Source organism: Sus scrofa, chromosome 2, assembly GCF_054392235.1.
Source record: "Sus scrofa isolate SSC_HxYL_T2T_F1_AM1 chromosome 2, Sscrofa_HxYL_maternal_Yorkshire_Landrace_v2.0, whole genome shotgun sequence".
Lineage (NCBI taxonomy): Eukaryota > Metazoa > Chordata > Mammalia > Artiodactyla > Suidae > Sus > Sus scrofa.
The window spans coordinates 35,374,699-35,388,659 of NC_139384.1; the positions used below are offsets into that span (position 1 = coordinate 35,374,699).

At 36.5% G+C, this 13,961-nt stretch overlaps 2 protein-coding genes across 13 annotated transcripts in view; both read right to left on the reverse strand.

Moving 5' to 3' along the window:
• The window catches only part of METTL15 (methyltransferase like 15), a 382,010-nt gene extending 368,097 nt beyond the window's left edge, over positions 1-13,913 (reverse strand). For 7 of the 12 annotated variants that reach the window (XR_014837122.1, XR_014837123.1, XR_014837125.1 and 4 more), the window contains exons 1-2: positions 11,380-11,490; positions 8,355-8,635 (exon numbers count right to left, since the gene is read on the reverse strand). Coding sequence is in view for 6 of the 12 variants with exons in the window: in XM_085011599.1 (XP_084867725.1) it covers positions 8,355-8,618 (264 nt within the window). In the remaining 6 variants the exon portion in view is untranslated. Of the gene's footprint in view, positions 1-8,354; positions 8,636-11,113; positions 11,315-11,379; positions 11,491-13,797 lie in introns of those variants that run through there. The other 5 variants (XR_014837120.1, XM_005654689.4, XM_085011601.1 and 2 more) reach the window with 2 other exon arrangements.
• Positions 11,395-13,936, reverse strand: LOC146405320 (uncharacterized). The gene is made up of 3 exons (XM_085011676.1): positions 13,862-13,936; positions 13,724-13,809; positions 11,395-11,614 (listed from the first exon to the last, which is right to left on the reverse strand). Exons 1-3 carry the CDS (start codon positions 13,934-13,936, stop codon positions 11,395-11,397), a joined length of 381 nt encoding a protein of 126 aa, XP_084867802.1.
• Positions 13,937-13,961: the final 25 nt, after the last annotated feature.

The following is a 13,961-nucleotide window of genomic DNA, read 5'->3' on the forward strand; positions in this document are numbered from 1 at the left end:
TTGGGTGATACTAATATTTTAACTACAGTAAATATTCTAATCTGTAAACACAGGATGTTTCTCTTATGTCTTAATTTTTCAGAAATGTCTTATGGTTTTAATTGTACAAGTCTTTCACCTCGTTGGTTAAACTTATTCCTAAAAATTTTTTTCCTTTTGATGCTATTGTAAATGGAACCGTTTCATAATTTCTTTTTCAGATTATTGACTGTTCACGTATTTTGATTATTATGTCCTGCCTTTATATCCTAGTATTTAACTGAATTCATTTACCAGTTCTTCAGGTTTTGTTTCTATTTTTGTTTTTTTGTGGAATCTGTAGGGTTTGCTATGTATAAGATCCTATTATCTGGAGAGATAATTTTACTTCCTCCTTCCCAATACGTATGGCTTTTCTTTCTTTTTCTTGGTCCATCTAGAACTTCCAGTAGTATGCTGAATAGAACTGTTAAAAGAGAGCATCACTGCCTTGTTCCTGATCTTAGAAGAAACACTTTCAGTCTTTTACCAAGGGTATATTTACTGTGGGTTTTGCATATAAGATTTGTATTAGTTTGAGGTAGTTTCCTTCTACTTTGTTGAGTGCTTTTATCATGAAAGGGTGTTGAATTTTGCAAAATGCTTTTTTCTGCATCAATTAAGATGATCAATTTTTTCCCCTTCATTTTGTTGATGTGGCATATTACACAAGGATTTTTCTATGTTCAACCACCCTTGCATTCCAGGATAAATACCACTTGGTCACTGTGTATAATTCTGTTAATGTGCTGCTGAATTCTGTTTGGTAGTATTTGTTGAGGATTTTTGTGTGAATGTTTATGAGATTGGTCTGTAGTTTTCTTGTAGTGTCTTTGTCTGGAATTTGTACCAAGAAAATGCTCAGAATGAGTTAGAAAGTATTCCCTACTCTTCGTGGCTTTTTTTGAAAATTCTGAGAAGGGTTGATATTAATTCTTCTTTAAATGGTTGGTAGAATTCACCAGTGAAGCCATCAGGTTGAGGGGCTTTTCTTTGTCAAGATATTTTTGATTACTGATTCATCGTCTTTACTAGTTAGAGGTCTATTCAGATTTTCTATTTCTTTGTGATTTGGTCTTTGTAGGTTTTATTGTTTCTAGGAATTTATCCATATAATCCAGGTAATCTGATTTATTGGCACACAACTGTTCACAATACTCTCATACAATTTCTATTTGTGTAAAATTGGTGTTTATGTCCTCATTTTCAATTTTGTGATTTGAGTCTTCTTCTTCCCTTAGTCCATCTAGCTAAGATTGTCCCTTCAATTTAGTTTCACTAATTGTCTCCATTCTTTTTTTCCTTTGGGTTTTGTTATTCTTTTCCTAGCTTCTTAAGTTGTAAAGTTACTGATTTGAGATCTTTCTTTTTAATGTAAGCATTTATAGCTATAAATTTCTCTCAGCGCTTCTTTCTCAGTGTGCCATAGTTTTGGCATATTGTGCTTTTGTTTTCACTCATCTCTAAGTATTTTCTAATTTCCTATGTGATTTCTTCATTGATCCATTGGTTGTTTTGAATATATTGTTTGGGGAGTTCCTATTGTGGTTCGGTGAGTTAAGAACCCAACTAGCATCCATGAGGATGTGGACTCCATCCCTGGACCTGCTCAGTGGGTTAAGAATCTAGCATTGCCACAAACTGCAGCACAGGTTGCAGATGTGGCTTGGATCTGGCATTGCTATAGCTATGGAGTAGGCCGACAGCTGAGGTTCTGATTTCTGATTCAACCCCCAGCCTGTTCCACATGCTGCAGGTGCAGCCCTAAAAAAGAGAGAAAGAAAGAATATATTGTTTGTTTTTTAAAGGTGTTTAGTTTCCACAAATTCATAAATCTTCCACATTTTGTTGTTACTTATTTCCAATCACATCCCATTGTGATTGAAGATACTTTGTATGATATCTATATTTTAAAATCTATTAAGACTTAATTTACAGCATAACATACAATTTATCTCAGAAAATATCCCATATGTACTTGAGACAAACACACACACACACACACACACACATATATATATAAATGCTGTTGATGTTGAGCAAAGTATTCTGTACATGTCTGTAATATCTAGTTGGTTTATTATGTTCAGTCCTCTATTTCCTTATTTATATTCTGATTGTGCTATAGACTATTGTGTGTGCGGTATTGAGGCCTATAACTAATATTGTAGCACTGTCCCTTTCTCCTTTCAATTCTGTCAGCTTTTGCTTCATATATTCTGATGGCCTGACATTATTACATATTTATAATTGCTTTATCCTCTTGCTGTATTGAACCTTTAATTAATATATTTATGGAGTGGATTAAGGATCCAGCATTGTCTCTCAGGTGGCTCAGGTCACTGCTGAAGCATGGCTTCCATCTCTGGCCTGATGCAGTGGGTTAAGAATCCGGTGTTGCTGCAGCTGTGGTGTAGGTCACAGCTGTGGCTCAGATTCAACCTCTGACTGGAGAACTTCCATGTGCTTAGGTGCAGCCCAAGAAATAAATAAATAAAATTTAAAAATATATATTTTAGTTTCTTATACACAAACACACATACATATACATAAAAAACTAAAAATACCCTTTCCATTTAATTAAAAATTATCTTACTACTTCTACTTAATTAAAAATTAAGCTGTGCTATTCCCATCGTGGATCATCAGAAACAAATCTGACTAGCATCCATGAGGATGCAGGTTCGATCCCTGGCCTCACTCAGTGGGTTAAGGATCCAGCTTTGCCATGAGCTGTGGTGCAGGTCGCAGACATGGCTCAGATCCCAAGTTGCTGTGGCACAGGCCGGCAGCTGCAGCTCCAATTGGACCCCTAGCCTGGGAACCTCCATATGCCACAGGTGCGGCCCTAAAAAGACAAAAGACAAAAATAAATAAATAAATAAATAAAAAATAAGTTGAAATTCCAGGAAAACTTTAAAAAAACATAAAACTATTACATTTTATTTTTACCTGTGTAAATCCAAATTATGAGAAAAAATTAAATTAAAAAAAGGATACTGATGTTAATTTCAAAGTTTTGCACTCAACAAAACACCTCACTATTATATAATGCATAATGGACTTTATAACAAGTAAACTACATTAAAAAATATTATTTAGTTTAAATTTGTTTATCTGCTTTATATTTGGAATAGATTATTTATTAGAGTGAGTTAAAAGAATGCCACTGTTAAAGTGTATAAAAACAGTATTCTATGGCTACACCACGGTACCTTTCAGGATAGAGAAACATAAAACATAGATCTTAACTCGGGGACATTAAATAAGCTAAGGGAAAAATTTACAGACTATACTAATTTTCAGAATTGTCAGGCAAAATATTTTGCCATCATATCATTTACAGATATCTAATGTCACCAATCATGAGAGTCATATCCAGTGTTGCTCACACCAGCTGGAGAGAGCCAGTTGTACATATTTCTTCCTAATGCTACATGCAATGACAACAGGTGACTAGATGAAATGGACTGTGGTAGAAATTTGTATTTCATAGAAATCTGCAAACAAAATAAGGCAGGGTTGGAGTTCCTGTTGTGGCTCAGCGGTAACAAACCGAACTAGTATCCATGAGCACACAGGTTCGATCCCTGGCCTCACTCAGTGGGTTAGGAATTCAGTATTGCTGTGAGCTGCGGTGTAGGTCACAGACACAGTTCAGATCTAGCATTGCTTTGGTGCTACGGTGCCTGCAGCTGCAGCTCTGACTCAACCCCTAGTCTGGGAACTTCCATATGCTGAAAATGTAGCCCTTAAACAAACAAACAAACAAACAAAAAAGGAAGGGTTTTTGTTTTCTTTTGTTTTAAATCCAAACCCCACCCTGACCCACAGACCAGGTGTTAAATATTTACCAGTACAATACTGGAATTATCACACTCCTCAAGGTATTTTGATAGAAAATCACTTAGCTACATGATGCTTTAATACAGAAACATTTTCCAAATAGACAATGGTAGAACGCACTGTAAAATAAAAAATTTGCTTCCATGAAGGCTATATGTTAAAAAATAAAAGAGAGAACACACTACTTCTTGACACCATCCATTCCATCAGAAATTTAAATAGTTCTTTCTTTAGGAAATCAAAATGCATCTCTCAACATGTGCTATGGTACTGGTCCTGTCTCTTATACACGTTCCTAACTTTTTCAGTAATTTGAGGTCAAACAAAATAAACTCCCCCTTTCTGTGATCAAGCATTCGTTAATATTTAAAGAGTAAACCTATAGTTCTAAGATTTTTTCTTTGATATTTACTCTCCATTTAAAGATTGTAAAGATTTAAAGAAAAATAAGTGAAATTCTGCTACTGATGTTAAGAAAAATCCATTATATACAGCATAATGCATTTTTATAAAGAAAATTATCATATACCATGACAACTCTGGCAAATCAAGTAATAATGAAATTAACCTTAAATATCAGAATATCAAAATAGATAACTTATGCTGAATATATAGAAACACAACTTTACAACCTTAGTCTGATATTTTTCATAATCTATTTTGTGTAAGTTAGATACCAGCTCATTTTCTCAGTTCTTGAATCTGTTCCTTTACCAGATTTCTCCAGTTACTTCATTAGACTGGGCTTGCCACACTGAAGCTGGAATCATACAAAAGACTTGAAACCCAGAATTCCAACTGTGTGGGGCAGTGGGTTAAGAATCCAGTTGCAGTAGTTCAGGTGACTGTGGAGGTGTGGGTTTGATCCCATGCCTAGCACAGTAGGTTAAAGGATTTGATATTGCCATAGCTGCAGCATGGGTTGCAGCTGTGGCTTAGATTCCACCCCTGGCCCAGGAACTTCCACATTCCATGGGTGTGACCATTAAAAAAAAGTCTTGAGCCTAAGAAACTACCTCAGTAACCAAGAGACATTCTCTTCATCTGTGCCTCATAGCTGTCCTCCAGTTTACTTTGACTTTTTTTCGTTCCCTTAAAAACCATTACAAACCCAACATGTTATAGTCCTTGTGCTAGGCACTGGCAATATAATGATATAATGGCAGACAAGATAAGTAAGTCCATGACTTCATGGAGGGCAGTCTGTCACAAGAAACATACACCGAACAAATAATTCATTAAAAATTATGTTATTATAAGTGTTAAGAAAATTATGTTAATTCATGAATGTATTAACAGGGAGACTGGCCTCCTCTGGAGACTCAGAAAAAGCTTCCCTGAAAAAGTGAAGTATGACTCAAAACCTGAAGAATGGTTCAGGCAGAGGAAACAGTACTTTTTCAGTTCCAGGCATGTTGGTTCCACCTTTGCTGGAACTTTTTTTTCCAACTTTGCTGTCTTCTGGCATTTTTCTCTAGAATTTTATTGTATCTAAATATCAATAGTGACCCTTCCATCCCCATAATAGTAACAGCTAATGTTTACTGAGTTCATATGACTTGGGAGATATCATTCCAACAATTCACATAAATTGACTCACTTAACCCTCACAGTGACCGCAGGAGATAGATTATACTTTCTCATTTTATAGATGAGGAATCTGAGGTACAGAAATGGTTACTTGTACGAGATTACACAGCTACTGGTACTAGTCCTTGTTTAACCATCATGTCCCTCAAAACTTACCACTCTTACAGAAACCCTAAGACACCATGCTACATTAGCAATACTATTGGGCAAAGAATACCATTCTCCTCTATCCTCCAAACTGCTATCATCTTCAACTAGACAGATTATGTTTATTTCTCCAGATTTCAAAAATTAGGAATAAAAATTTGACTAAGGTAGTCTACTAAAACATCTCCAAGAGCAAGAAAAATGTTTTTAGAGCAAGCAATACTTTTTTATAAAAAAGTTATTCACCCAGAATGTGAAATAATAAAAACTAGGCAAGGAAAAAAGGATTAATTTATTCAATTCCTTCTGTACCTCCCAAGGAAGAGCAAGACAAGAAATTTTTTTCTTTTAATTCAAACTGGAAGATATATTGCATGTATTTGCAAAATTAAGTCAGTAGGTAGTGAATTGGCTATGATGCAGAAGAAACCCAAAAAATTACTTATTTTCTTTAAGTAGGCCTCTTTAGAATATTAATGAAAAGGAAATAATTATTAAATGACCAAAGCCTCACTCAAACCTGCATTTGGATATTTTTTAAAGTTCCTGCTATTATCAAAAGTTTCATTTGTAAATTAATCACTGAAGGTGATATGAAAAACAGTAATTAAGTGGGTGATTGATACAAGTGAAGGTATGACTCATAGTTTGCAAAGGAGAATGATTTGGGGGAAAAGGCTCAGGAAGAAAAGCAGCAACTAATGGATTCTGGAAGAAATGAAGAACTTTTCTGTCCAAGGACTGTCACTAGTTCTTTATTACTTGAAGATTAAGGGAAGAGTGAATAAAGCTGTCTGCCAGACAGCAGAAAAGGTAAGATATAACACTGTCTCTAAGTGTACCTCACATTAAAGTTCTCAGAAATAACATTCATAAAATTAAACTTTCTATAAAAAGTTACTAGAAAACCCAAGTCAAATCAGAACAATGGAGATGTCAAAATAAACCAACATTATACTTGTCAGGAACTTGAAAAGAATGAAACAGCAGGGTAGGTGAGGTTGTAGAATCGTCTAATTTTATTCCACTTGGTTTCTGAAAAAAGGCAGATCCAAAAAACTGAATTACAAGGAGACTTAGTGGGTTTGTTTTTATTTGGTTATTTTTATACTTTATGGGTGAGTGCAAAATAAATATCTGGTTTTTGCTACTAGATTTCAGCAAATTTACAATAAGCATTGGTTTCCGGTTCTAGAAATCAAATTCAAGCTATCAAATTCATTTGTTTTTACTATCTGCCCCTCTCCTCTCATGTATGTCTCAAATATATACTATATATACTATATTATATTATATTATGTCATAATAAATAATCTACGCCAGTCAGATTACTAACCCACTGTCCCAGAGTGGGAATTCCTAGCCTTTTCTTTTTGGATATTATATTACCTAAAATTTTTGTGATCACTTCATAGATTTTAAATATTTTCATATCTAAGACCTCATACAATCCTGTCAGCGACACTATAAAAAAGGCAAGTATGACAGTTAATTTTCTATGTCAGCTGGACCATGGTACCCAGATATTGTCAAATATTATTTTGGATGTTTCTGTGAAGGTATTTTTTAGATAAGATTAACATTTAAATTGCTGGACTGAGTAAAGCAGATTATCCTCCAAAATACAGATGAGCCTCATCCAATTGCTGGAAAACTGTAATAGAATAAACACTGACCTCCCTGGAACGAGCAGGAATTCTGCCAGCCAACTGCCTTTGGACTCAAACTGCAAGTCTTACCTGGGTCTCCAGCCTGCCAGCCTACTATGCAGAATCTGAATTTACCAATCCTCTATAATCATGTGAGTCAATTCTTTAAAATCAGTCAACCTCTATCTCCCCCCACCCCCCCATATCCAATCCCTCCAACCCCAACCCACACACACAACACTTCCTGTTGGTCCTGTTTCTCTGGAGAACTCTGAATAAGAAGCAGGGTAGTTGAAAACTAAGCCTAAGAAAATAGGGAACAAGAATTCAGAACCTCACCTTTGTCTCTGGTCATTCCTGAAGATACTAAAATTCTGAAGAAGCTATACTAGAATTCAGTTTTCATACCCTAATCACTTTGCCAGCATCATGTACTTTTTCCTTTTAAAACTGGTATCTGACAAAACTAATCAACTCTGGAAAACAGTTGGCAGATTCTCAAAAGCTAGAGTTACATGACCCTTCAGTTCTATTCCTAGGTATATGCTTAAGAAAACAGAAAACATGTCCACACAAAAACTTGTACAAGAATGTTCACAGTAGCTTTATTCACAGTAGCCCAAAAGTGGAAACATAAATCTCATCAATTGATGAATGGACAAAAAAAAGGTCATATCCATACAGTAGAACAATTCAGGAATAAAAAGAAATGAAGGGCCATTTCACACAACAACACAGTTAAATCTCGAAACATGCAGAATAAAAGAAGGGAGGCGCAAAAAGGTCACATATTTTATGAATTCATTAATAAGAAATATCCAGATTAGGCAAATCCATACAGACAAAAAAAAAAGAAAAATAGATTAGTGGCTATCAGGGGCAAGGAAAAGGGGGCCAATGGGGAATGAATACTAATGGGTATGGGACTTCCTATAGGAGTGATACAATTTTTCCTGCATTAGATAGTGATGATAATTGTACAATCCTGTGACCATACTAAAAACCATTGAATTGTACACCTTAAAATTGCAAATTAATATTCACTTAATAGTGAACTATATCTCAAAAACAAAGTGTTAGAAAATAAAAAAGTAATCAACTTACCTGACCTTTTTGTGGTGCCAAACAATGAACAACTTCATCCACCATTACTGGAATATGTAATTTAGTCATTGCTTCAGAATCTCTATCTTGAGATCTGCGTAACTCCTGAGCTCCAGTTTGATCTTCTTGCTCCTGGATTTCATTATATCTTTCTGCTGTAGCATGTATTTTTTTTGGCCAGACACCCAAATTAAATACGCCAGATTCCAACCAACATGAAAGAAATTTTTTATAGATTCTACAAAAATATGGGTATCGAAGCATTCTGTAGATCAACAAATCTAGAAAAAAATTTAAAATATCATGATTGTTGGATTTTTTTAAATAATGTTATAATACTTGAGGGAAAGCAAATTAGTATGCAATATTTAACAAGGAAAACAAATGTAAAATTCATCTCAAACAAGTAAAGGTGGCTACCCTCCTTACGCAAAGCTAGGAACCCAAGAGAACCCCAGAAGCTATCTGAAAATATAATTTTTCCTGTGCCCTGATAAGCTCTAAAACCATTACTGTTTTAACCATCAGAGATGTGAAAATTGATTAGTCATCATTTTTCTGAAATATGCTTTTTGAATTTTAATTAAATCTAAAGAATGGGTTCAATACATCAGAACTGTTCATTTGAAAAGGCTATCTAGATGACTCAAGGGATTATAAATATTATTTCATTTTAGGTTCATGTGGTGTTTTATTTCAAGTTCTTCTGATTGTTTTTCTCATGATACTAAATCTTCACCTTCAGTTTAAGAAATTATCCCTGAAAGAAGACTATGCATATACAATAAAAAGAGAAGAAGGTGAAATTCTTCAGTCAATGAAATTCTTATAGATTTGTCATGGATATTTTCTAATGAGATCATCTCACCACGGCCTGTATAAGTGAAACACATTTTAAATTATAAGTTTATAAACACTACTATTCACTTTGGCATACACTATTCACTTTTTATTTTTCCTATCCACTTTTGTTTACTTGTCTGCTCCCTGCTCCCCAAAACAAGCAAATAATTGATACATTCTTTCCCCTTCTCTTAATTGCTTCATTTTATCCTATGAAATGGCACATGGAAGTTCCCAGGCTAGGGGGCCAATCAGAGCTGTAGCCACCGGCCTACGCCAGAGCCACAGCAACACCAGATCCGAGCCGCATCTGTGACCTACACCACAGCTCACGGCAATGCTGGAGACTTAACGCACTGAGCAAGGCCAGGGATCAAACCCGCAACCTCATGGTTCCTAGTTGGATTCGTTAACCACTGAGCCACGATGGGAACTCCCTCATTTTTATATAATATCAATAAGATGTAATCTTGAAGATAATATGTCAACTTTTCCAAAGGCATAATTCACAGAATCATGTTGTAAATGTAACACAAAAAAATGTGGCCAAAAAAACAGAAATAAGTGTTTTATGTAAAATTTTGGATATTTGGCAGTAACAAATTAGCCAAATTATAAATTATGCCTTATGTTTTCCAGAAAGTTTACACAAGCCAAACTACAGTGTTTCTAACATATTTCAAAATAAAAGCTAACATTTATTGAGCACTAAGTACTGTTTACTACTCTAAGCACATCATATGTACCAATTCATTCAAACTTTACCCCAACTTTTAGAGGTAGGTACTATCTTACCTCCATTTTATAGATGAGGAAACAGAAATTGACCAAAAGGTCACAGTTGGAGAGCATAAAGCTGAGCTATAACACCAGCTCTCTATCCCCAGAACTTTTTATCTTAATCTATATGCCATAAACACAGCTAATTCAATTAATACATTCATATAATTGAATGATACTTCGATTATATTTACTATGTAGTAGTACCCTATGAATTATATTCTTTTTTTCTTTACGGAGACAGTATCTATTGCTTGGTCCTACTCAACTTGGAAATATATACGTGTATACTGTGTGCTGTATATGTATACTGTGGAGCACCCATCACAGATGCAATATACAGCCCTAAATAGTAGAATCTGGAGTATTTAAACAATATGACCAATAATTTATTTTCCTTTGCCTATACAAGCAAGGAATGTAAACAATCTACACTGTATGTTCAGATTTTGACAATTTTTTTAAAAAGCAAGAAAAAAAATAAAAATCCCACCAATTCCAATATTGGAATCAGAACAGCACAGAAAAAAATTCTTTCATCAGCATTTAATTTTTTCCCTTCTGCATTCTATTTCTTTGCATTTACTAAAATATATTCAAGGTACAAAGCCAGTATATTTATATGCACTAATTGGCTACTAATATGAGTAAACAAGGAGAAAAGACCTCAATAATTAACCTTGATCTTTGGTTGTTTCTTTGAGTATCTCTCTAAAAATGGAAGGGGGCGAGATCTAAAGGGGGTTCCTTTCATTTTCTCTGCAGCCCAATCTACCAGATAACCCAGAGCACTCCTCCGTCTGCTAAGAACCAGCTACCCTAAGTGATTTAAGATAGTTTAAGTTCCCTCTGGTCACAGCAAAGAAGCAGGAAGTCAGGAAACCTAACCTCTAAGCGCCAAGTCTGTGGTTTCCTAGGTAAGCCATTTAACTTTTCTCTGTCAGCAAAATTCAGTTTAAGCTGCTGAGACTACGGCATTAGCCAGGTTACTCTTTTAATTGTGGGAACACAAATGTGAATGACATTTTTGAAAACTACTTCCTCAACGGTGCTGCTAGCAATTACCATCACTGCAGCCAGCTCCCCCTGCAGAGAAAACCCTTTGGAAATTTAATTCATAGGGCCAAAAATCCAACCCAGAGGCTGGCGCCCGAACACAGAGAAAGTGAAAGAGGTCCTAAAGGAAAGGGAAGAATCCATCCTCTTGCTTAAGAATTATACTCTGTGACGAGGGAAACTGGAAACTTCTGAACTCAGGGTGAATGAGTGTTGAGAAAAAGGGGGAGAGCAGGGGCGCGGGTTTCCTCCGTCCTGGGCAAGTCCGGTGACCCTTGGAAGTTTCCCCCAAAGGCGTGGGGCGGCTCCAAAAGAGCTCCCGGGGTCTCGGCCAACTTCTCCTCACCTGAAGCACGATTTCTCAGTTATCCTCTAACTCGGGCCTGCGACGACCACTAAGGAGCCGGAGAATCTGAATTTGCCGCTCGCCTAGGTCCCAGCCCGGGGGGAAACTTGTGAGGACGGACAGATTGGGCCCACGTCCGCCCCAGCAACCGAGGACCGTGTGCCTTTCGTTCCGCTGCTTCCAGTCCCAAGCTGCCAAAGGGTCCTGCAGGCGCTCAGGGTTCCAAATGGTGTTCCTGGGGGAGGGATGGAATGTAGTTCCTACCATTACCAGGTTTAAATCCACTTTTACTTTTCTTTATATATATATATATATATATATATATATAAAATCTCACTGCCACTTCAAATCTCACTTTTACTTTATCCTTCTCTCGACTCTTTTCAGTTTACTATGAACCTATGTAAATTTCCGTGTTTTAAATAACACAGCGGTTAGTTATACAGTAATTTCTAACAAAAGGTGGAACTTTCTGTCTTAGCACTACATGTTTGGAAAGTTTATATTCTTTTCCCTTCATTTTGTTACCAAATACGCTCTAGCCTCTTATCCTTTCTGTTTTAATCCTTAATGTCTTGCCAAACTAAAGAGAAACCAGCTGGCACTTGTAATGGCATTGATTGTAATGTTAAAATTTCTCTGCTTTAACTAAATCTGCAGTTGCTTAAGAATATGGACCTCATCATCTGACCACTGTTTTAACTAGCAAGTGTAGGGCAAAATTTAACATTAAATGTAAAGTAAGCACTTAGCACCTGGAAACACCTGCAAGACTGGTCAGCCTATAATGTGCTTGTCAAAAGAGACACAATTTGAAACACTTCTACTTACTTATTCACTAGCAATCAACGAAATTTTACAAGAAATTGACAAACATGTCTATTTTCAGAATAGATTAAGATAGCATATTGATATCACTTACTCTAGAAAGTATTTCAGAAACAAATGACTCCATTCTGAATTGGCTAGGTTGTACAGTTCAAGAGAAATATTTTCCTTTAGAGATTTTCCGAAAACTCTAGTGTCCCTTCAGTAAAATGGATAGTATCTACATTTCATAGGCTGTTTTGAGAATTAAATAATTAGATTAACATATGTACAATTAAATAAAATGCCCGAGATGTCAAAGGCAGACTATAGAGTACATATTTGAAATAAAATAAAAAGGCTTCTCAATTTTATACAATACCCAGTACCATACAAATCACTATCTCATTAGCTAAGATATATGTAATACAGCCAACAATTAGTAGCTTTGCTGATACTCTATCCACCATTCACAAACAATCATATAACATGCATCATATACAATAGTGCTTCTGATTTTCAATAAGAAAAAATGTCTATAATATGAAGGTTTCACCTATAATACTTTTCATTTAGTATTGTACTATCCAACATACATGGTGATGTTGAATCACTAGAATATAAACTCCAAGAGGGCAGGGATTTTTGACTCAATTGTGTGCTAGTATGTCTTTAAAATCTACAATAATAACTGCTAAATCAACAGATACAACAAGAACATAAAGAACAACAATAAAACTCAGACCATACTATTAAAAATATCCTGAGGAGTTCCCACTGTGGCACAGTGGGTTAAGAATTCGACTGCAGAGGCTCAGATCACTGTGGACACTCAAGTTCTATCCCTGGCCTAATGCAGTGGCTTAAAGTATCCAGCACTGCTGCAGATGTGGAGTAGGTCACAGCTGGGGCTCAAATGCAGTCCCAGACCTGGGAAATTCCATATGCCACGGTTGTGGCCATTAAAAAAATTACACACACACACACACACACACACACCTTGAGAAATAAAAGGTGAATTCTCTTAGAAAATACATTTCCCATTTTTTTCCAGTTTTTTTTTTTTTAAGGTGTGCATTCTAAAATAATACCTACAACCTGGGACTTAAAATCCTACTCCATCCAACAATGAACTAGGCCAATAAATTTAAATGAATTTATTTTGTAACGCCAGCATTAGAAAGAAATGTAAAAAACAGCCATACAACAAATAGTTTCACAGTCAATACTAAGGGGGTAGGCCTGGGCCCTCAAACCAAAAATCCTGAACTTTCAATTAATTGAGACGAATTGACCCCAGTTTGGTCCAAGTGAAAGTGTAAGTCGCCAGAAGAAACAGGTCCCTATACCTTCAGATCCTGGACCTGTTCCTTGAAGACCTCATTTCCGAATAGAGGAAAGGAGAAAATAAACACCCAGAACCCATTTATCCACACCCAACAGGCTCCGCCACTGCCCCTAGGAGAGGGGAACCGCCAACCCCTGCCAATACCCATCTCACTCACACCCAGAACCCTGGGACAGATCGGCCCCGCACCCCGCAGTCGAAAGGCTGCCTGAAGATCCCAGGTGGCTGCCTCCCACCTGCAGCTCCGGTTTAGCCCCGCCCACCTCGGCCAACACCTCCGGAAACTGCTGTTCTCGTTGCCACGGTGACGCGAAGCCAGGCAACTACCCTTCCGCAGCGCCTCTGAGACTCCAGGCGCCAAACTGCCGCGCGCCATCGCGAAGTCTTGCGTGATGACGTCATGAAAACCAGCCAATGAAACGAGGCG

What these genes read in the sequence shown, in the direction of transcription:
- LOC146405320 (XM_085011676.1), bottom strand. Translation starts at nt 13,936, where the DNA reads ATGACGTCATCACGCAAGACTTCGCGATGGCGCGCGGCAGTTTGGCGC. An exon ending in CTCAGAGGCGCTGCGGAAGG is followed by an intron (nt 13,810 to 13,861) that starts GTAGTTGCCTGG and finishes CAGTTTCCGGAG; the next exon opens with GTGTTGGCCGAGGTGGGCGG. An exon ending in GGCAGCCTTTCGACTGCGGG is followed by an intron (nt 11,615 to 13,723) that starts GTGCGGGGCCGA and finishes TCCCTCCCCCAG; the next exon opens with GAACACCATTTGGAACCCTG.